This window comes from Patella vulgata, chromosome 4 (genome assembly GCF_932274485.2).
Source record: "Patella vulgata chromosome 4, xgPatVulg1.2, whole genome shotgun sequence".
Lineage (NCBI taxonomy): Eukaryota > Metazoa > Mollusca > Gastropoda > Patellidae > Patella > Patella vulgata.
In genome coordinates this window covers 74,536,333-74,560,838 of record NC_065882.2, presented here as the reverse complement: position 1 = coordinate 74,560,838, position 24,506 = coordinate 74,536,333, and the positions used below count along the sequence as shown (strand labels likewise).

Here is a 24,506-nt window from a genome sequence, read left to right as displayed (position 1 = left end):
ACATTAAAATGAATACAAATCGGACTAAGCCTAGGACTGTCGGACGTGGTCCGAGGGTAAGGAGACGGGGTGTGGGGTGAATGGGCACAGGGGCCACTCGGACCGATTGGAAACAAATATTCTATAAGGTGGGATCCTTTACCACGACTTGGGCCCCAACGAAACCAGTTGTTCCGAGGACTCATAGCTATCCAGTCCGCCCATATATCATGGATTGGTGTTATCATTCAACATAAACCACACTGGGTGCGAAGGAAATTACGGAATAATGTCGAGGGAAAATAGTATAATTATCTTTGACAGAATTATTCAAAATGGCGAAGGAATTCTTTTTACTGATTATAGCCTTGTGTAAGGGATAAAGGTCAAGTATGGCTGCTACGATAATAAACAATCTGTCCTACTTCTTGTCAAAACTTCATACACTCAGTTAAAACTTCGCCTAGAATAAAATAATTAGCATTCATATTCATTGTCCATTATCTATTTTTAAACTATTATGAAAATAACAAACAGCTCTTTATCTAAATCTTACATAATGCATCTTTAATCATTCAGCTGCGAAAAACATCTAATTATACTCAAATGAATAACAAAAACTAATAACATTATAACATATAACGAATAATGTTTAATATTGTCATACTTTAAACGTAAAAAAATTAAATTCGGTTAGGTCAAATTTACAGGCCTGTGTTCAAGGTATCACATTTCCTCATTTGTAATTTCTTGTTAGCGTGAAAGGGGAATTGTCCATGTGAATTCAAGTGTAGGCCTAGTGATCATGGTTACTAAACTTCTGAAATAACATAGCGGGGTACGTTACCATATCACACAAATTAAACATGACTTCAACGAACAACCGTCTACATAAAACTAGGTGCTGGTTAACTGTATCGAGATCAAAATGGATTAAACATAATTTGTTACTTATACTAGTGTTATTGGGTGTTATTGCAGGATTTGGAATAGGATTTGGTGTGCGATTAACACACCCTTCTGAGAGTGTTTTGCTATGGACGGGTAAGTTTCTGCAAATTATTTCATCCATTAATAACACGGGCCAATGGATTTTGTTGTTGGGCTAGATCTATTTGATAAGGCCAACTTCAAGTTTGCTCAAAGGTCACAAGATGTAAACAGGGCTAGCGCTAATCCCAACCCTAAACCTAACCCTGGATCTAGCCCAAACGTCTACCCCTAACCCTAGCCTACAATCTCGCCAACAATCACGTGCCCTAACCTTGTTTACATCTCACCGACCTTGACGACAATTGAGCTGGCCTTAACAAATAGATCTAGCTGCACTAGGAGCTTTAGAATCCTGAGTACAAAAAGAATAGCAAGGTGCTCTGTATCAAAATTTCTAATATATTTAAATGCCTTAAAATGTATATGAAATGGGTTTTAACGCCCTGTTTAAATGAACCAACCGCGATAATAAAGATAATCACGCACAATACAGTGTGATGTGAGGGAATTTCCACAAATGTTGCATTTCCGCCTACACTTCTCGAAATCCAACTGTCATGTTTTCTTTTACGTGCACGCCAAAGTCTACACGGGATCTCGTTATTTCTTCCCACCCCAAAGACTAGAAGCTTCTACAAAACTGACATGGGGAACCACTCTGGGCAATCGCGAGAGACTTTGTTGGCTAACACTGATCCATTATATCACCAAATTTAAAATGTAGTATTGGCCTGAAACCAAAGTGTTTTTTTTGTGGATTTTGGCCCAAAGTGCTGCTCGTGTTCTTCTTGGTGGCGAGAAATTTCATCGAGATTTTCCGGCTTGGTTTCTCCTTGTCTGTTCTGCTGGACAGGTGGCATGACAAGAACAGCTGTCTAGTCGTTCGGATGAGACGAGAAACCGAGGTCCCGTGTACACATTGGAGTGTACGTAAAAGATCCCTTAGAAGTTGAAATTCGATATAAGAGTAAGACGTAGCGTCGCTGTCCGGGCCCAATTTGCCCCATAGCACACTGTATGGCGTACACCCGTCTTCATTAGCCCAGTCGGAGCAGAACAAACAGTAGGACGTTAAACCCCATTTAATTTCATTTGATTTCTTCGAAGAAAACCTAAGGCTACATCAATTCAATTACGATCGACTTGACACCTGCCATGTTTGTTCCTTGGACAATTGTGCAGAAATTCAGTTTCTTGGGTTTTTGTTATGATGTCACAATTCCAAGGTGTTTGCTATGATGACGCAATGCTCGGTTCCTGTGTTTACACTGCCTGTTCTTGGACAGGCTATAGCCTACTAGAAGAAATACACAATCCATCTTGTTCTGTTTTTTTTAGGTCTTCCCGGAGATCTGTACATGCGTATGCTGAAGGCGACGCTCCTTCCTCTAATAGTTAGCAGTATAATAGCAGGTTTGTGTTTAAAAAGACATATGTCTAAATCCACGAATACAATAGGATTACTAATCTACATTTTTGCACAATTACTAATCTTCATTTTTGCACAATCTGAGTAAAATACAGATCTTTATTTCGTTTCGTTATACTTTTGATGGCCTGCACTACATGAAGATCTGACCAGTTGTTTTGGGAGGTCGCGTCAGAGGTCATACGAGCGGCTTTTGACATTATGACGTCAGACATTTGATTAACCAATTAACATTAATGTTTCTAGTGGATTACCCACAGTTCTGTGCACCTCACGCCAAAAGCTCGCCGTGACAGACCGTTTCATTGGCTAATCCCTTACATCTTCCAGAACACGTCAATGATAACAATTCTTCCAGATGCCAGTGCAGTAGTCAAATAAAACGAAATTTTGAACTATAAAAAACGAAACGAAATAGGATCTGTGTTTTAATCAGATAGATTTTTGCCTTATATACTTCTCATTATAAAACGTATTCTGTTGGATTTCACGGAAGTTCATCTAATAACATTTGATTTCGATAAGCAGAAGTGTAGTATTTAAAAATTATTTAATTTTGTTTTGTATTACACAATTTTAAACCTATTCTTTACGATTCCACAGAAGGTCATTTAATTATAACTGTGATTCAGATAACCTATTGCCAATAAACACAGCTGTATTATTTTTAGGAACATCATCCATGGATCCTAAATCTAGTGGTAAAGTTGGCAGTATATCATTAGCCTATATCATCATAACAAATGGAATTGGTAGTATCCTAGGTTTGGCTGTTGGCTTATTGATCAATCCAGGTACTTACAGTTACCAGTTATACTTTCTATAAGAAAGTTAGATCCTCTTAGAACGATGAAATATGCTATTTGAACTACATTCTAAGTTTTTAACAAGCAAATTGATTAATTAGATCGGTGCTATTCTTAAAAGAATCATCCTTTATGCAATAGCAGCTATGCTTTCTGTAAGAAAATTAGAACTATGAAATGTGCTACTTGCACTTCATTCTACGTTTTCAACAAGCCAATTGATTAATTAGATCGGCGCTATTTTAGAATCATCCTTTATTCAATAGCAGTTATGCTTTCTATATAATTTGAAAATTAGATTCCTTTAGAACGATGAAATGTGCTACTTGTACTTCATCCTTTTTACAAGAAAACCGATTAATTAGATCGGTGCTGTTTAAGATGCATCCTTCATGCAATAGCTGAGTAATCTCTACCTTGTCTTTGGTGTGTATGTATGAAAACATCGTAAATAAGATGATGTAATTACGTCAGCGTACCCAAGTTTGGGAGTGGGACTAACGCCGTCTGTTTCACATTGGTTTAGTGGGGGGAATATATTTTACATAGTATTCGTATTCCACTATACGACATCTATTAATTGTTTTAATACTTTAATTGATAAAGGTAGAAATGTCGTGTTGTATTTATAGGAGAAGGGCAATCTATACCTGCTGTAACAGATGAACAAAATCAACCAAACACCAGAAACTTGTTACCTGAAGATATGTTTGCTGATCTCATCAGGTTAGTATCAGTTGAATGGGTTTGGTCGGAGAGGGAGCTATGACCCCCGGTCATCCATTTCAGGGGGGCATTTAATCAGAGAGTGAAATTATAATGAAGTGTTTTGAAATTTCATATTATCGCTGTTAACGTTTGGTGTACAAGCTGCCCTATTTAATTTAAATTATTGTTTATATCATCTGTTTTTACATATTTAAAGTATCTTTCTTTATAACATCCCTAAGTACTGGGCCCTATTATAGAGTCCTGGGGAATACAACCACAGAGGGTATCACCAAACATATGCACGCCACTGGATTAATTTTAAAAAACTTTCTTTGAACTTCGACCGATGGCCTGGGGATCAATATAATAAAATATATTTTGTTGTTGTTTATTACCAATTTAAAGGAGCTAAATCGCTAATATTTGGGACCTAGAAATTGACACAAATGGGTAGCAGCGCATTTAATAATGTAATATGAATGTATATAAACTGATTTTCATTCAATCGTTTATGTTTTTTCTCTAATTTCAAATCAGTTATGTTCGGCGAAATACGCCAGAAGTCTCAGTCGAATGCCAATCTCTAGTGTCTGGTTATTCCAGTCTACACCGATAGAATTTATTGTGCATGCTCTCCAGATAAGAATATGACGTCACCGTTTAACATGACTTGTAGAGTATATCTATCCTTGTTTTCGAGTCCCGTGTTACGAATGGCGCTGAAACGCATTATGGTACACGACTCGTGTACCAATGGTGAAATGTTTATTTTGTCGTAAATATAAGAATTCCATCTTTTCCCGGTAAGATCACAAAATCACTGTTGATTTAAATTGACAAATAATTGAGTTAGAGATTTAGCTACTTTAATGTATTAGGCTTTAAATTTGTAATAAACAACAACAACAACATTTGTAGCGCCATTTGAATAATGAAATTTTGCACACACTGATAGCCTAATATAATAACGAATCCTCTGTTGCTAAAATCCCAAGAGTTCGTCATTTTTATTATATTCACACAGCACGATGGGGGTAGTGTTTATGTAATCGGTTCTGAAACCAAAGACGCTGTTTTCTAAATATAAATATTTACATGCTATAATAAGCTATAAGTAAAGAACATATTTATATATGTGACCTGACAACAAACCTGGGCGTATAGAAATTCATCTCACAATCATATCAGAGTCTTACAAGATATACTTATATAGGTATTCACAATCATTTGTTTGTGAAGTATACAGAGATGGGTTTTTTAATATTACTAATCATGTTGTTCAGGAGTTTATACGAACAATAAACACCAGGATTAAAGAGACAAGGTTACAACATGAATATTTATGATAAGCATTTTTTCAGACCACCTGGATCAGTTAAAATGCAGATAGTGTCAGAATATTATGCAAACAACAGGTCTATATTGGTCAGTTCAATTGAAAACCCAACTATATGACTGTCAGTGGTCTTAAGCTGGGTTGGATTAAGTCACGGGCTTTAGGGACCGAGAGTCCAGAGATCTCCGCAAGCTGGTTGATCTTCAGGGATCAACCCTCCTTAAATTCATTAGTTGTTTTTAGCTTGGCTTGATTAAGGCACGGGTTTTAGGGGCCGAGAGTCTAGAGATCTCCGCAAGCTGGGTGACCTCTAGAGTTCAACCCTCCTTGAATTTATTAGTTGTCTTTCGCTGGACAGGATTCAGGCATGGACTTTAGGGACCGAGATCCCGGACATCCCCGCAGGCTGTATTATCTCCAGAGATTACATTGAAGGGATTAGCGGACACTATCAGCTCTGTAACCCTTAATTGTCGCCGGTGTTCTTACTTCGTACTGCCAGGCTACTTATAATATTTACATATCACCCAAACTGTTTGTAAGGGAATAATTTATTTGTTTCTGTTTGAAATTTGTAGCTAATGTAGTGTATAAATCATAATGCAGGGTACATGCGTAATTCCCTGGTAAACCATGTTGCCTTGTTTCCTCGCTCGAAGATATCTTCACTTTACATATGTACGGATAATGCACGTGGTCATTCCTCCTGGTACATGTTTAACGCAACGCGGAATCGGACCTTCTTGCACATCCAATTCAACCATTGCTCGATTACCCCCCCCCCCCCTCCCCACACACACACACACACACACCCACCCACACACCCACACACAATAAGAAATATAAATAAATAAGTAAAAATAAACATTATTTGCTTTTAAGTAATGTATTTCGTTGAACTAAAGTTTTAAACACAATGTGGGTTATCAAAAAACAAGGATTGATTTGAAATGTTGAAATGTTTTGACAATTCATATAAAAATATTCTATATATTATAATATACAATTAAAACGTATTTTTATCTGCAGAAACCTATTTCCGGATAACATGGTCGCAGCCACCATGCAGAAGAGTCAAACAATATATACTAAACAAATGCATCTAGCCGAGCAGAATTTAACTCTTGGACCGACTAACGAGACTGTTGAATATCTAAAAAGGAGTGTTGGGTCGGCCAGTGGGACAAACATCCTAGGTAAAATATAAAAAAATCTATGTGTCAGGTGCCCCGAATAAGATTAATTGAATAAAATGTGCTTTAACGTCCCACTGTTCTGCTCCGACTGGGCTAATGAAGACAGGCATACGCCTTACAGCGTGCTATGGGGGGGGGGGATTTTGCCCATACAGCAATTGAGTTCCAGTAACATTGGCAATGATTCCTTTACGTTCACACCAATGTGTACACGGTGTCTCGAGTTTTTGTCCCATCCTTCCGTTCTGCATCATTCTGAGTGGAAACCAAGCTGTAAAACCCAACAGACCTTTCTCGGCCAACACCTGACAAAGACACCCTCCCCCTCCTGGTTAGTAATTCACCGTCACCGCCTAAGGGACAGGTCGACTCCATGATCCTGGAATATTAAATTAACCATCGAAACATTATATTATCCACTGAAACTTTATATTAACCACTATGTGTTAAATATTATCTCTAGGATTAATAATAATATGTGCAGCACTTGGTACAGCAGCTGCTCAGATTGGTGGTGCTGCGCTTCTGTTTGTACAGTTCTTTAAAGCAGTTTATTTAATTATCACCAAAGTTCTCGGATGGATCGTCTGGTACGTATACCTTATCTTAAACATTTATCACAATATTTTATCGTTCTTTCGTAATATCGCAGGCAAGTGTTTCCTAGGAAGAGCCAGTCGCATTGTATACACACTCAAATTTGATAAAGCATATGGGCGCAATGCAGGTAGGTGATTTTCTTAAGGCATGGTCGGGCTATTCACAGTATTCGACTACAGTATTCGGAATTTACCAATAAGGCCATAGCAAATAATACCCGTGTTTCCGATTAGTTAATAGCCTCGACAATAGGATCGTTGGGAAATCCCTTCTTAATTAAATTGTGCGGATAAGACTGAATAGAACTAATAAACCTACATTGATACTTGCATTCTATACACTTTGAATTTGTCGTGTCATTTTGAATACGGAAAGTATTCATTATCAATTTCCTAGCATTTCTAATTGATTACCGAGTAAGATTCTGCAATTAATGCATTTGAAGATTGTTTCAAATACCGCATTTATTTACTGTGGGAATTGTCTGCAGAAAATCACATAGGACCTTGAAAATGAACAAAAAAAACCTCTAATGACGGCGAATTTTGCTCGGAAATATAGGGTCATTCAGGTAATCGTAAACACGGATAATTTGTTTTTGGCCTGACTTTTTTCTGTATGATACATACCTCAACTAACGATTATTTTATTTAAATATATTCATTTGTTGTAGGTTTACACCAATAGGTGTTGCAAGTCTCATAGCAGTTTCTATCGCCGCGGCTAACCAACTAGAAGAAACATTCGCCAGTTTGGGTTATTTTGTATTAACAGTTACAACAGGAGTGGTCATTCACCAACTTGTTTTCATTCCAATCCTTTATTTGGTTTTTATGAGAAAAAATCCCTTCCGTTTTATTGGAACCCTGGCCAAACCCTGGTTAACCGGATTTGCTCCTCCATCATCGTAAGTTAGTTTCGACGCTCTTCAGCTTTTAATGTTTGCTTCGTAAAATGTACGCCCTCTGAAGAAACACTATGTGTTACGCATAAAGTTGTCAGCGGGGTTGTAGCTGCATTCTGCACACAGAGATCCATCTACGTCATACTTCGAGAATCGATCTCTGCCCTAAATGACCGCCATATCCAAAAATTAGTATACTCCACCCCTCAAAATATCCTAGCAACGGGTCTTTCATATGTTGGGGGTAAGGTATTTGCTTCTGCAAATTAACTCCCGTATTATTTGGGTTGGTTCGATTTTGCTCTTCGATTCTGTAACAATAGCAGCATATTAATTTAATTGTGTATTTAATGTCAGTGTATAAAACATCGCTGTCAGCGGTGCAGGACGCGGGGAGGGGTGGCGGCTGCAAGGGACAACGCATAGTCTTTCTGGTGGGACGAAAAACCGAGGTCCTGTGTACGCATTAACCTGCACGTAAAAGATCCTTTGACAGCTGTAATTCGATATAAGAGTAGACCCAGTCGGTGAAGAACAATACGACTTTAAATCATTTTATTTCAGTGCCATCGCCATTCCAGAAATGATGCGAACCTGTGAAGAAAAGCTTGGTGTAGACAAATCTATTTCCGGTTTTGTTGTACCATTGGCCGCCTCCCTGAATCGAGACGGTAGCTGTGTTTTTATCACAGTAACTGCTACCTATATAGGCCAGTTAGCGGGAGCTGATTTAAATGCGGGTACTATCATAACGATGATGTAAGTAGCGTTGAGGCTTAATTAAAGGGGCATTAGGTAAGATTAGATAAAGAGCTGACAGTTCTCGCTATAAATGTTAAAAAAGGGAGAGACAGAGAGACAAAGAGAGACACACACACAGAGAGATGGGGGTTTAACGTCCATTCGACACAACCTAGGTCATTTCGGGACTAACATATGGTTTAATTTTATTTCGATAATTCGCTTGCGCGTAGGGGTCTTTAGCAGTGGGAGGAAACCGGAAGACCCGGAGAAAACCCACGAGGTTGAACAGGCGACCCTACTCCTTGTCACGTACAACCGGGGATTCGAAACCACGCCAGTTGACTCAATGACAGGCCCTATGATACAGCACGCACCCCCATAAATGTTAAAGAGTACATAATGAATATATTAAATGCTTATGAGAGAGAGAGAGAGAGAGAGAGACAGAGAGAGAGAGGGAGAGGGAGAGGGGGGGGGGGTCATGGGAAACCTTTAAATTAGTTCTTTAGGATTTTCTTCTCTTTTTTATGATTTTGTTAATAACACAACCATGGTTTATCACGACAAAAAGTCATACAGCAGTAAACAAGACCAGAGTAATGTGAAGCATATATAGAGTAGGACGTTAAGCCCCATTTCATTTCATGTAATATATATTATGAAACAGATAGGTACATGTATGAACAGTAAGCAAATAAAATTTTAATGTAATTGTCGATCATTTAATGTCAAATTATGCTTTATGCTTACACATACATTAACTATGGAGAAGTCATGTCGGTGCATATCCTTTACATTAAACAAACTATAGCTTCAACCATGCGAACCCTGTCATTTATTATATGTACACAATTATTTTGTACATACAATAAATTATTTTGTAGGTGTGAACTATATTCACCCATTGTTTAGAATGTCAATCTGCCTGCGCCAAAATTTAGAACGTGTTTGACAGGGTGTGTGATATGAGGTTTAACGTTTACTCGACAGTAGTTTATTTCGAGGCTAAGATATGCTACTATAATTCGTTTGTGATAACGGTTTTTAGTAGTTGGAAGAAACCGGAGAACCCGACGGCACGATTCCTTATCACGTACAAATATGGATCGAAACAACACTAATTGTCTTAATGACAGACCTTATGGTCTAAACCACAAACGTTAAACAATTCGACCACCCTCATCCTGTGTATTTTGAAAGTTAACCCATGAATAATAATAATAATAATAATTTTTTACAAAACGGTTTTAGTGCGGTGCGAGTGTCTGCGATAGACGAAGGAAATTTGGAGAAAATTTGACGGCCACAAACGCGTTTTCCTTGCGCGAATCGTGATAGTGGGAACCTAGCATGTCTGTATTAACATCTATTTCTGTCGTAACACCTCACTGGTTCGCACGAATAAAACGAACCCGGATTGCTCGAAACGCGTTTTACTGCTATTACAGACCGTGAATACAGCAACTATAAAAGTGGTCAACTATAGCCTAACTTTGGTAAATCGAATTCCAATCAATCAACCAATCGTTTACAATCCATCAAGATGGGACCGTCGGGAGAAAATGTAAACATTTAAATGCCACAAAAACGTTTTCATGCTACTCTAGCTCGTGAATGCAGCAAGTTCAGTGTGGTCCAATATAGCCTACCTTACACTGTAAATAATATTTATGTATTTTTACCGTAAATTTACTGGCAGAAAGTTGCCAGTAAATTGACTGTATTTTAGACTGACTTGTAAATTTACACTTAAGTGGTAGATTTAGATTTACAAACAGCATGTAAATTTACAGTGAGTGTAAAATAACTTCGGTGTAAATTTGCATTGTGCTTGTAAATAGAAAGGAAGATAAATTTACATGCACTCTAAATTTACACTGTGGTTTTAAATTTACCTCAAAGCTATTTTACACTCATTGTAAATTTACGTGGTGTTTGTAAATCTAAATCGACCATTTAGGGGTACATTTACAAGTCAATGTTAAAATACAGTGATTTTACTGGCAACTTTCTGCCAGTCATTTACATGCACTCTAAATTTACACTGTGGTTATAAATTTACCTCAAAGCTATTTTACACTCATTGTAAATTTACGTGGTGTTTTGTAAATCTAAATCGACCATTTAGGGGTACATTTACAAGTCAGTGTTAAAATACAGTGATTTTACTGGCAATTTTCTGCCAGTCATAATACGGTCAAAATACAATTTTAGGTGTACATTTACTTGACTATACTTTAAATGTGTTGGTCCTCACTCGGCTAAGTAGTCCGAGGTTAGATCCTGGCGAACACATAAAGTTTTGCGGACCTTTCAGCCGAGCATGCAAAACATCATTCGATAACGGAAAGAAATTAAATGAAACGTGGTTTAACGTCCTACTGTTCTGCTTCTTACAATGGAAAGAGTAGGAGGCATGACACGAAGCAAAATGTCCCACACATCCCTATGTATGGCATATCACTGCCTCCATACGTCGGTTAGGTGCATTCAGATTTTAAATAGCCTATTTCTCAAGATTAATCTGACTGACATAACAGTAAATATTTTGCACAAAATTCGAAATGTGACCGAACATTATTTGAAAGTAAATTTACAATTTGTTGTCAAAATACAATGTCAAATGGCATTTCTGTTAATATACAGCTCACATAATGTAAACTGACATATGGTTGTATTTCTACATTACGTTTGATGTAATCTTACATAAGCTTTGTATTCATATTCATTTACATCGTTTTAAATGTAAGTTAACAAACTATGTGATGTTACAAATCGGACACTGTATTTTAAGTATACTTATAAGTGTAAATATACATATAATTTTAACAGTTTAATAGGGATCTTCTACGTGCACGCCAATGTGTAAACGGGACCTCGGCGTTTCGTCCTACCCGAACGACTAGACAGCTATCCTTGTCCGGCCCTCCGTCCTGCATTACTGACAAGGGGGACCCGCGTCGGAAAATCTGTATGAACATTTTTGGCAAATGCAGGGATCGAACACCCAACCTCCAGGCTAGCGAGTCAGTGTCTTACCCACTTAGCCACAATGACCCCTCATAAGCGGGCTATAGTATAGACGAAAAGTAATGAAGCCATAAAAGGTTTATCAATGTTAAAGTTCTCAAGAGATTACAATTACACGTTTCCTGTAAATTGTACACAAATCCCGTAAACATGTTTGAATAGTAGAATTACCGATAAAAACAGGTAAAGTACAACATACATGTACTTTTAACCAACATAGGTGTATCAATACAGATTACATTTAATAAAAATACAATTCTAATTTTTAAAACTACACTTTTATTGTTAATTTACCAATTCCACGTTACCGCACTAATACAGTAAATTTATAGTATAAAAACATGCAGTAGTATTTTTTACAGCGTTATGTTAAATAAATTACATATTTTCACTGTAATTTTACATTTACTTTTAACAGTGTAGGTGACTTGCATAAATCCAAAATCCTAAACAACCAATCAATCGTTGCGGAGTATTGGGGCCTCGCGTCCCCGAAATTTTTTTATAATCTAACCGCCGCAAATGCGTTTTCCTGCTATTTTAGCCCGTGAATGAGGCAACTTCAAGTTTCTATGCCGACATGAATACCAATAGAAAAATGTCGCACAAAGTAGACTGGCTCCAGACAAAATGTTTTAATCCATAGTCAATTCAGCACAAACGTTTTGCCAACTAGATGAATTAATAATTTACACTTGTACGACACCCCCCCCCCCCACCCCTGGCTTGTACGCCTATGGTCTTTATCAGTGGGGTGAAACCGGAGGACTTCGAAAAACCACACCAGTATCGACAGGCGACCCTACCCCTTGTCACGTACAAGCAGGAATCGAAACCACACCGCTCGACTAAATGACAGACCCTGCGATCCAACGTGCACGCGTTAACCACTCGGCCATGTTTATTCCGTATGTATGTATGTATAAGCAGATATGTTTTATTCAAGCGTCTCAACTTACGTGATAGTTAATATTTGAAGCCACCTGTTTTGTCTATATTTCAGTGTACTTATAACAGTTAACTCCCTGGCGATTCCAGCAGTAACAAGTTCTAGTGTAGTAACTTTACTTATAGTATTGTCATCAATGAATATCGAACCAGTCAATATTGGCCTTATCATGGCCCTAGAATGGTATACGTAAGTATCATATCTTCATGCTATGTTAGCTTTCTTTATGACAGGTACAACTATCATATCTTCATGCTATGTTAGCTTTCTTTATGACAGGTACAACTATAAAGGAAGCGAGGTTTAACGTTCTACTTTTTTGCATCGGCTGTGTGCCCGGACAGCGGCGCTATGACTTAATCTTATTTCGAATTCTAACCGTCAAGGGTTCGCGTATGTGTACACCCACGTGTACACGGAACCTAGACGTTTTTGCCTGCTAGACCTTTCCGTCATACACCAGAGGAAACGACGCTGGACAATCTCGGTTTTTATACCTTTTCAGGCATTTTTGACATTATCTTGACATCCACAATTTTCGACATTGCAAACACGGCTTATTGGCCAATTTAAATGAACATTGATGTTGTTATCTTACCGTGAAAAGTTGGGCTTCTGAAAATGTTAAAATTGGCATACGAATCGCATGCCAGAATGCTTTCGAGCGCCATTTGTAATGAACGATGCTAAACACATCCCTCAAGAGAATACTACCGGTGTAGACTGGAATAACCAGAGATCAAAGACTGCCATTCATTTTGGACTCATCGCGTATTTTGCCGAACATAACTGACTAGAAATTACAGTAAAAACAGAAACGATTGAAAGTAAATCAGTTTATATACTTTCATATTACATTATTTTATGCGTTACGACCCATTTGTGTCCATTTCTAGGTTCCAAAGAATATAGATTAAGCTCTTTTAACGAGGGACATTTAAGACATTTTTAAGGCGGCTTCACCTTAAGTTAAAGCGTTGCGACTCATTTGTGTCCATTTCTAGGTGCGATAGAATAGAGATTTAGCTCCTTTAACGAGGGACATTTAAGACATTTTTAAGGCGGCTTCATCTTAAGTTAAAGCGTTGCGACTCATTTGTGTCCATTTCTAGGTGCGATAGAATAGAGATTTAGCTCCTTTAACGAGGGACATTTAAGACATTTTTAAGGCGGCTTCACCTTAAGTTAAGGCGTTGCGACTCATTTGTGTCCATTTCTAGGTGCCATAGAATAGAGATTTAGCTCCTTTAACGAGGGACATTTAAGACATTTTTAAGGCGGCTTCATCTTAAGTTAAAGCGTTGCGACTCATTTGTGTCCATTTCTAGGTGCGATAGAATAGAGATTTAGCTCCTTTAACGAGGAACATTTAAGACATTTTTAAGTTGTCTTCACCTCAATCTGCACGACCCAAGAACACTGCAAAATGAGTTTAAATACAAAAAGTCTCAACATATGTAACCTTACTTACTTTTTCAGGGATCGTATTAGAACCGCGGCTAATGTTATGAGTAGTGTGTTATGTACGGTTATAACCAACAAACTATGTAAAATCCGTAACCCAGACACACCAGCTGAAATTAACGAAACTTTTGAAGCGGAGATCAAGATAGAAATCAGTGACACAAATTCCACTACCAAATTGTAGAGATTCCATTATTATCGATTATTACCATAAACAAACAGAATGAAAGACACGCTTGAGTCGGAAGTTAAAGCATAAATACCTAATTGTAGAGATGACATTATTATCTGTTATATTACCATAGACAAACAGAATCAACGACACATATGAACCGGAAGTCAATGCATATACCAAATTATCAATTATCAATTTATTACCTATTTAGTGTTGGCCTATCATGTCTAATAAAATCCGTAAATCTCAAGTCTAGAGTCAGTGCCACGTGCGAATATAAGATAAGACGGACATGCAGACATGTTTTTAGGTATATTTTTTGTATTTTATAATTGAAATAATGTAATATTGATTTACAGTAAAATAGTTTTGTTGAAATGCTACTAGGTTTTCCCTTACAGACCCCAGTTTCAGTCTAAAAAGGATGCAATTCTGTGGATAAACAGTGAAACACCCCCTCGAATTGGATGCTTCCGATACTGACTCCCAGATGTCCATATTTTAAAATGATAATTGCAGGCTCTATTCGCTTGATCGGTGGCTGCTCAGCAGAGCATACTCTGGTTTTATTCTTGGACGTAGACATTTGATTAATAAGGGACGCCCCCCCCCCCCTAGTTTGCTACTGCAAGTGGGATATTGACATAAATAAGATTTTGTCTAAAACAAGTAAACTAGTAAATTGTAGGTTAAGTCGTAGATCTCACCAAACCATGCATACCTCATATATTCTTTCTCATTTCAACTACTGTGACGTTATATGGGGTGGGGGTATCTCTGAACTTTTACAATTAGATGCACTTAGACTATATGGGTGCTGTGAAAGGTACAAGTCACCAACTTTTATATAAAGAAACAGGTTTTATCACACTACAAGAGAGAAAAGGCGACATAAATTAATTTTATTCTACAAAATCATCAATCATTTCACTCCCGAATACTTGTTTCAAATGATACCACCCAATATAAATTCATCTAGTCTACAAAACTAAAGCAACCTCCCAACATATTTCTTTATTTACCTCCTCTATTATAACATCTACAATTAAAGAATGGAATCTATTCGATCTTACTACCAGAAACTTACCTACTTTATCCTCTTTCAAATCTAATCTCAGTTAGCTAGCTTGATCAACTCATCCCTACAGTTTACTACTCTGACAGTTGGAAAAATCAAATTCACCATTCTCGTCCTCGACTCTCTTGCAGTGTTTTGAACGGACATCGTTTTCCCGGAAACATTTCTGGTAGCTCTAGTTGCGGTTGTGGTCATGCCTATATGAATACTCGGAACATGTTCTTTTAATTTGAATGAATGAATGAAATTTTTGATTGTGGTATGTACATATCATGTATTTAGTCATCTAATAATTTGATCATACATGTACTTTACTTCTTTCACATGTTTTCAATATATATTTTTGTTTGTATTTTTATGGAGAGGGGGTCAATAAACTTCTTTCTGCCTGTTCTACAATCCAATTTCTGTGAATAAATATTGTTAAAAAAGTAATAAAAAAAAATAGTTTGCTACTACATCGGCCATCCGATCGATTAAAATGTAGTTTAACTTCCTAGTGTTCTGCTCCGTCTGGGCTAATGAAGACGGCCATACGCAATGGAGTGTGCTATGATGGAAATTTTGCCTGGACAGCGGCAGCACGGCCTACTTTTATACTGAATTCCAACTGCCATGGGATCTTATAAGTGCACGCCAATGCATACACGGGACCTCGGTTTTTCGTGCCATCTGAACGACTAGACAGCTGTCCTTGCCATGCCCTCCGTCCTGCACCACTGACAAGCAGAGACCACACCCGAAATTCCTGTTGAACTATCTCTGCCAACTTACTCACTTAGCCACCGTGGCTCCATTTTCATGCAACAGTGGATGTACACTAACAAATGATTTATTTACATTATTTTATTATCAAAACATTATAATCTTTATGACAATGCATTACGTCTTATATTATAATATAAACTTTTCACTATGTACAGATATATAAAAAAAGCCTATACTTATTAGGTCCCCCACCCATTTGATTTTCTCTTCTTCAGGTCATGATAAATAAATAGCCGTTTAAACCATATGAAAGAGGTTTTATTTAAAATTTAAAAATCTGGGACTAAATTTTGAACAGTACAACCAGGTACTGTTGGTTTTTGAATAAGCCTTTTCCTCAAGACATAAGGACATTTTATAATAGGTGTGAAGAAATAAGATGGAATTTTGTTTACAGGTGTTCCCTGAGAACAGAAAATCAAATTAGTGTGGAAGTACATTCAGCTAGCTAATTATCTTATATACAAAACCATGAAAAATATCTCAAATAGGCCTATCAATCAGCGGATACTTGGTTAGGGCAGGGAATTAGACAAGATAGGACCCAATAAATTTTGAATAATTGGGGTGTCAATGGTGATTTGTGGCACATATCTGGACCCAAATATACCCCCCACCCAACAAAATGCTCAAATTTACAGGTTTCATAGAAATATATTTTAAGGAGTGCTTTTCATACTGTTTTTTAGGGAGGTGGGGGCACACCCAAATATATCCCCCCAACTCACAAAATGCTCAAATTTACAGGTTTCATAGAAATATTATAAGGAGTGCTTTTCATACTGTTATTTAGGTCGGTGGGGGCACACCTGGGGCACACCTGGATCTGCCACACTGCCCATCTGTATACATATCCAGCCAAAAGTTAAGTTCTCAGAGGTTAACACATAGAAATACAGCTAATTCTACTTTAAAGAGACAGTATCACTTTCTCCAAGAAAAAATTTACTACACCAGGACATTACTAAAATCCTGATTTTGGGTCCAAATATTGATCTCTAGTTACAGTGGGACACCTTTACCAGGGTCTTATTTATGCATACGCTACAACTTATAGACTACTATATACCAGTAATCTAATTCAACTTAGGGCCTAACAGTCTTAATGACCTATTGATGAAATTGGTAGACTACTATATACCGGTAATCTAATTCAATTGACCTCCGATATTATTGGGTAGCTTTCCTTCAATAGAAACTTTATTTTCTTTTAACAGTTACCAGTTTCGCGTTTTATTACATCTAAATCTAGCCCAGATCGACCCTTCCAAATTAAATACACCAAATTGGTAGACTACTATTTATTCTAATTCAATTGATCTCATATATTAATGGGTAGCTTTCCTTCAATAGAAACTTTATTTTCTATTAACACTTGTTAACTACGGGCTTCATCACATCTAAATCTAGCCCAGACCCTTCCAAATTATATACACCAAATATATTTGAATGGCATTAGAAACTATGCTCATCTCTGCTTTAGAGTGAGGCCCCTATTGTAAGCTTTCAGACATGATGTCCCCACCCCCACTTTATCTTTAACATGGTCCCTAAAACCTTGAATTGTGACAAATGTTACATTTGATACTTGATGAAAATTTATAGTTTGATGTGACATTTAAATAAATATTACAAAGTTTTATATAAAATTACTTTGATTTCATTGTTTTTGTAGTAAGGTTCCAAACCATTGCGGTCTCACAAGTCTGGTTTGAATTAATTTCTTTAAAATTGCTATAATAATTGTTTGTCTTTAAACTTCAAAATTTAATTAATATAGACATTTAATTTGTGCTCTTTACCGTTCCGATCATTTTGCCACAAGATTTTCAGAATGTTCTATCTGTTCTTAAAATGACCAGACCCCTTTAATCAAAACTAAAATTTTGTCAATTTCTTCTAAATCAAAGAGGTTTAGCTATTTTAAGGAAGATTTGAGAAAATGAAGTATGAGCTATCGATAAACAAATGGTAATTAGCACTATAAATAATTTCTGTATTGGATTGTATTGCAGATAGAACATTCTGAAGAACAAACGGAACAACAATATGTATTATATATACTCTTCTACAGCATTAACAATATTAATATTCTCTTAATATAGACATATACATACATAAATAATATATCATCATCAATTTGTTAATTTTAACGTTTAAATGTTAATAAATGTGTATTATCCACCACAGGTACTATACAATTTTTCTTTTTATAAAAGATTTGTTAGTATGGCCTTGACTTGTGTTCATTTATGTTGCTGTTGTCTGCATGTCACTTTCTTGTTTTATACATTAACATGTAGCAAAAAATTGGGTAATTCCTGATCACATCATTATGGTACCAGTATTATGGTAAACAATGGTATGGTTGAACAGTTAGCTAGATTAACAATTCAAGAGTTACCTAGGTTAACAGTTGAACAGTTAGCTAGGTTGACAGTTCAGTAGTTGGCTAGGTTATAAGTTGAACATTTATATAGGTTAACAGTTCAACAGTTAGCTAGCTTAACAGTCGAACAGTTAGATTGATTAACTGTTCAACAGTCAGTTAGGTTAACAATTCAACAGTTAGCTAGGTTAACAGTTCAGAAGTTGGCTAGGTTATAAGTTGAACATTTAGATAGATTAACAGCTTAACAGTTAGCCAGCTTAACAGTCGAACTGTTAGATTGATTAACTGTTCAGCAGTCAGGTTAACATTTAGCTAGGTTAACAATTCAACAGTTAGCTAGGTTAACAGTTCAATAGTTAGCTATTGCAATAGTTGAAAAGTAATGGTGGTCCATCTGTCTTTTTTTTAAAAAATAAAATAAGATAAAATAAAATAAATATGTTTTGTTCAAATAATGAGTGATTAAAATATATATTATGATAAAGAGTTCAATTACCTAAAGAGGTATTTATAGGCCTAATTAAATTTAAAATAATGGCAAATTAATCAATTTTAGTATCTTCAATCTTCATTCAAATCAGATTTCTAACGCTTATTATCAACTTGGTATATGATAGGATATTTCCATTCATTAATTGATATATCACAGTTGAATGTATTTATAATTTATTATTATATAATATATTGATCGCACTATTCATGCTTTGATAACCACCACCTATTTCGTTTCATTTTTAATAAAACCTGTAACTCTGGGGCTTTATTCACAAAAGCTGAAAACTAAAATATTATAATAATTCACACCTTTCATTGGCCCAGAGCTAAAATTTGTACTATAATTTTAAACCTAAACCAATCAAAAGGCTGCATATTTATAATATTTTAGTTTAATTTTTCATGAATCGGGCCCCAGTATGATTTACAGTTCGAGGATCATAAAACCACCGGCATGCTCAGTTTTATTATTTCACGTTTTACTTATTATTAATCCCCCATATATATCGATAAGTCAAAGAAACATTACAGAACAATTTGCCTTCTGAGACAAAATATTTTTATTTCTCCTGCTTCCCTGACTGGGTTTATTAAGACAGGCATATGCCATAGAGTGTGCTATAAGGGAATTTTGCCCAGACAGCAGTGCTACCGCCTACTCTGAAACATAATTCAAGCTGCCAAGGGATCTTTTTCATGTACGCCAATGTGTACATGAGACTCTCCAAAGAGAGAGAGAAATGGGGTTTAACGTCCACTCGAGACTCTCCAAAGACAAATTGTTCTGATGTATTGAATTGCTGTCTATATATATATATATATATATATATAACATATGTACTTGAGTTTTTATATTACAATAAAAAAATATAATATATATATAACAATAGAAAGAAGCCATAGAAATATATGGAATTATCTGTGATCTGTTTTAACAATAACATAGGTGGGGCAACTACAACAATAAAGTAAGAGTTATCTCCCCTCAACAGTATATCATTTATTTCTGTAAGTTTGTTAAAAGGGCACTCTCAAATTTTTCAAGGCATATTATACACTTTTGTAAGTGAATGCTGAATTTATGACATCCTTTGTGAAATTTATATCTCTTCAAAGATTATCAAGAAATTGGATGACATGGCTTTTGTTGCTATGGACTGGAATAACTCTTTATCAAAATGGTAATTGCCCCATAACCCACTTTCCCATTTTTTAAAAAAACAAACAAAAAAAAACTAATGTATTTATGGCGAAAAGTCATCATCATCATCAATATAGATTTTTTTATCCACTGCTATGACAGAATTATCTGAACAAGGCAGTTTATCATATTTATACGCCCAACAAAACATTTGCTTTTTTTGAGCATAAACAATTCCTACGATTAAAACAATTGACCCCAAAAGGAAGACACAAATAATAACAAGGGTTAGAACCACTCCCTCCATAGAGTCGGGTATTATTATATGTACTTTCGGTTTATTGTGTGCTAAAATACATTTCCCTCGTATAAGTTCTTTACCCCCGCTACACGCCGTACACGTATCTCTTTCATTCTCACAATCTCGACAGCTGGAACTACATCGCATACAACTGTTTCCATCTACAAATAAACAAATAAATTCATTGTTACTAGCATTTAAAGTAGAGTCAACAATTTTGAAAACAGAATGGAAAAATAAACATTACTCAAATTTGATCTTTAAATTACTAAAATAACAGAAAAGTTCATTAAAGAGAGTCCATACAATCTTCATTTTGGACAGAGTTTATAATTTTCTGAAGAGCTAATCAAAAATGCTGATAAAGCAAAACTAATATAAATCAGACAAAAACAAAAACAAACCAGGCATCATTAATAATATATTAGAAAAGAAAATGAAAAAAATAGTCAAACCAAGATATATATGTAAAGAAAATCTAAGCACATAAATGTCAGTATTATTGTCAGTCGGAAATTAGGCATTCATGTCAAAAGAAGTTAATAATACTGGATGACTGAAGCAGAAAAAAAAGAAATATTAGAAATATCATGTATATTACTAATTAAGATGAATGAAATGATTAGATATAATTAAGCAATATAAGGACTAGTATACATAACAAAACATATTTCAACATGATATGAGGCAGGTACATATTCTCAATGGATGAAATTAAAAGATGTTGATCATCACCCACATGTTTCAGAAAGTATCTAATTTTTGGCGACTAAAGCTTAAGAAAACAAAACAAAAATATCTACAGTAGATGATCTCCAACCTTGAATGTGGCCAGATCAAAAAGAGAGAAAGAGAGAGAGAGAGAGAGAGAGAAATGGGGTTTAAGTCCACTCGACACAAACTAGGTCATTTCGGGACTAACATATGGTTTTATTTTTTTTATTTCAATAATTCGCTTGCGCGTAGGGGTCTTTAGCAGTGGAAGGAAACCGGACAGTTTAAAAAGAGGCCCATCAAAAGACTTTAATGCCACATCAAGCAGTCACTGACATATATACACTAGTCATTATATAAACACAATCAACTAGCTCTACTTCAATACCTAAAGATTAAATTTTTGTTTAAGGTAGGCAGGCCTGGAAATAACTGACAATATGTTAGGCACTAATGAAATAGTACCTGACATTTTCAACTTAGTGCCGGACATGTATTAATAATATCAATATAAAAGACAAATCAGTGCCGATCAAAATGACGGTCACCAGAGGTTTTGTGTCTGACAAATCATGAATCTGTGCTTAACATTGTCTGTGACAAGTTCCCTTATTTCCAGGCTTGAAGGTAGGTAAATAAAATGAAATGAAATAATTCAAAACCAGAAAATGAAATGAAATAATTCAAAATCAGACCAAATACAAAGTAATTAAATTAGTATCCTAACCCAACTAAAGGTAAGTTAATGTATTCTACAGATGATTAATTATAAAGTAACTAACCCAAGAAATTACGACATAAAGATATGAATTTATCTAATACTAAACCAGAATTAAACAAAGGTAACAAGGGTCAAATTGATTTTGACAAGCTAGTTGTCTGATTCGCTAATCTGAGATTACACAGAAAGAGAAATGGGATTTAACATCCACTCAGCACCAGCTCGGTTATTCCAGGAAATACACACTTTTTTTCTTACAAGAACTAGAGGTGTGCATTATTTGAGGGAATAAAACTTTTAGACATTTTTCCATCACTTCCGATGCACAAAAGATAAATACAGTGCATATAGTGATACAAACTATGCTAAATATAGTTATGTTCTGCCATGTGCATGGCACCTGTCCTGTCATACATTCTATTATGCCCATTAAAGTTGAGCAGTATAAAGCAGAAACTACATGTATGAATGTAATTTTAGCCATGTAAACTAGCAAGCAAGACAACCAACTCATCAGAATCAAGATGCCCATATATACACCGAAATCAACAAAAGAAAACAGAAACTAAGGGCAAATAATCGTACCTTTAAAATAACCAGTAAGGCATTTATCTACACATATATGATGTTTTTCTGTATAAAATCTGTTAGTATTACAGGTGAGACATTCTGATAGTGTTGGACCACTACAGGTTTTACATGTACTATCACATGCCTGGCAATATCCTTCATTATTATAGAAACCTTCTGGACATACATCAATACATGCCCTGAAATACATAAATATCAAACAGTATAATACAATTGTAATTTATAATTATGAATTGTAATTTAAGGTTATGAACTGAAATATATGGTGATGAATTATAAAGTATGGTGATTAATTGTAATTGATGGTGAATTGTAATTTATATGGTGGTGAATTGTAATCTATATGGTGGTGAATTGTAATTTATATGGTGATGAATTGCAATATAAGGTGATGAATTATAATTTATAGTGATGAACTGCAATATAAGGTGATGAATTATAATTCATGGCGATGAATTGTAATTCATGGTGATGAATTGTAATTTATGGTGATAAATTGTAGTTTATGGCGATGAATTGTAATTTAAGGTCTCGAATTGTAATGTAAGGTGATGAATTGTTATTTATGGTGATGAATTGTAATTTATGGTGATGAATTGTAATTTATGGTCATAAATCATAACAATATGCAGTAATGTATAATATTCCAAATTGTAGTTGATGGTATTAAAAGAACTGCAAGAGATAATGAGAGTAAAACTTACCCAGTTGAACCAAGTCGAACATTTTTACATGCATTACAGTTTTCTGGTTTGGGTCCAGTACAATTTTTTTTACATTCAAAATGGCAAGTGAACTAAAATAAAGAAATAATATATCTATCATTAATACTTATCAATCTAAATCAGGTTTAACAATTGTCCTAGTTTATTTCCAGCTTGGAACCGCGGTGGCTCAGTGAGTAAGTTGTTGGCTCAATAACCTGGAGGTCATGTGGATGGTCTCGGTGTTGGCCGTCAAGGTCTAGTTGTTTCGATTTTAGATTCTGGAAATACCCAAACCTCCACAACCGGCCTACAATTAGCATCTCCCAATTTAAATATCGGACAACTAGCTTCTTGTCTGTTCTCAAGCAGAGCTAATTGTAAAGTGAGTGCAAGTTTTGTATGACGTCTTCAGGAAAAGTATTTTTACTTACTGGCTTAGGACTTGTAGTTGATCCTGTAAGAGGTTGAGAAGTTGTTGCCGTTGTGGCTTTAACAGTTGCTGGAGGAGTTATTGATGTACCATTCTTTAAATTAATAGGTTGTGTAGCTGTACCGTGAAATACTATAGACCATGATCTTAATACACCTATATAACACATTAAATCAACATCAATATCATCAAAAACAAATTTTTTTTTTTTTTTAACTCACACACACTTTGTTTTTAAACAATATTCTGTCATAATTCTCTTTATTTTTTCAAAAATTATGAATTTCTTTAACCATTTGATCAATGTTAGGGTGACCCATGTACTCACAGAAATACAGTCCACAGCTGATAGTTCGAGACTACCACTGAAGCGTGCACATTCGCCGTGCCGAGACCAACTTTCTGACAGTATGATACTATAAATAGCCATGGCGCGTGCAATTCTCTACAAATCTATCAACTATTACAGCCGTAAAAAATTTATTGTTGACGATTTTGAATAGCAGTAAAATTAAGCTTCTTGGTTATTACAGCAGATTTAGAAATTACGTTCGTTTCATTTTTTAAATCGCTTTATCATTAACTGTACCGTTAAGAGCGGCATCTTTTGGTTTAGTACAAATACTATCTCTGAATCACTTTCTTTAGCAGGAACATGATACTAGCAGTAGTTTCATTTTACTTTTACAAGCTTCTTAAAACGATTGTTGAGCTACCTAACGTGCTTATTTCTAAATTCAATTTCTTGTTCTAACTTTCTGTTATGTTTCGTAAAAAAGTAGTCTTGATTATCCCGACCTGTCAATCAGACGTAGAATGGTCGATAGACAGGTTAAGCGAGACTAATTTCAA

At 35.6% G+C, this 24,506-nt stretch overlaps 2 protein-coding genes across 3 annotated transcripts in view; one reads left to right on the top strand and one right to left on the bottom strand.

The window, feature by feature from the left end:
* The first annotated feature begins 799 nt into the window (after window positions 1-799).
* On the top strand, window positions 800-15,777 carry LOC126819301 (excitatory amino acid transporter). Its single transcript, XM_050547283.2, has 10 exons — window positions 800-1,023; window positions 2,311-2,385; window positions 3,073-3,195; window positions 3,840-3,933; window positions 6,284-6,450; window positions 6,914-7,040; window positions 7,724-7,957; window positions 8,519-8,713; window positions 12,732-12,866; window positions 14,157-15,777. The coding sequence occupies exons 1-10, from the start codon at window positions 846-848 to the stop codon at window positions 14,323-14,325; spliced, it is 1,497 nt and encodes a 498-aa protein (XP_050403240.2). The 5' UTR covers window positions 800-845; the 3' UTR covers window positions 14,326-15,777.
* Window positions 15,778-16,225: 448 nt separating this feature from the next.
* Window positions 16,226-24,506, bottom strand: part of LOC126819288 (furin-like protease kpc-1) — a 74,159-nt gene continuing 65,878 nt past the window's right edge. For both annotated transcript variants that reach the window (XM_050547262.2, XM_050547263.2), the window contains exons 13-16: window positions 23,656-23,810; window positions 23,222-23,313; window positions 22,512-22,696; window positions 16,226-20,652 (exon numbers count right to left, since the gene is read on the bottom strand). In XM_050547262.2, coding sequence (XP_050403219.2) covers window positions 20,294-20,652; window positions 22,512-22,696; window positions 23,222-23,313; window positions 23,656-23,810 — 791 coding nt within the window. In that variant the 3' untranslated portion in view covers window positions 16,226-20,293. The remainder of the gene's footprint in view (window positions 20,653-22,511; window positions 22,697-23,221; window positions 23,314-23,655; window positions 23,811-24,506) is intronic.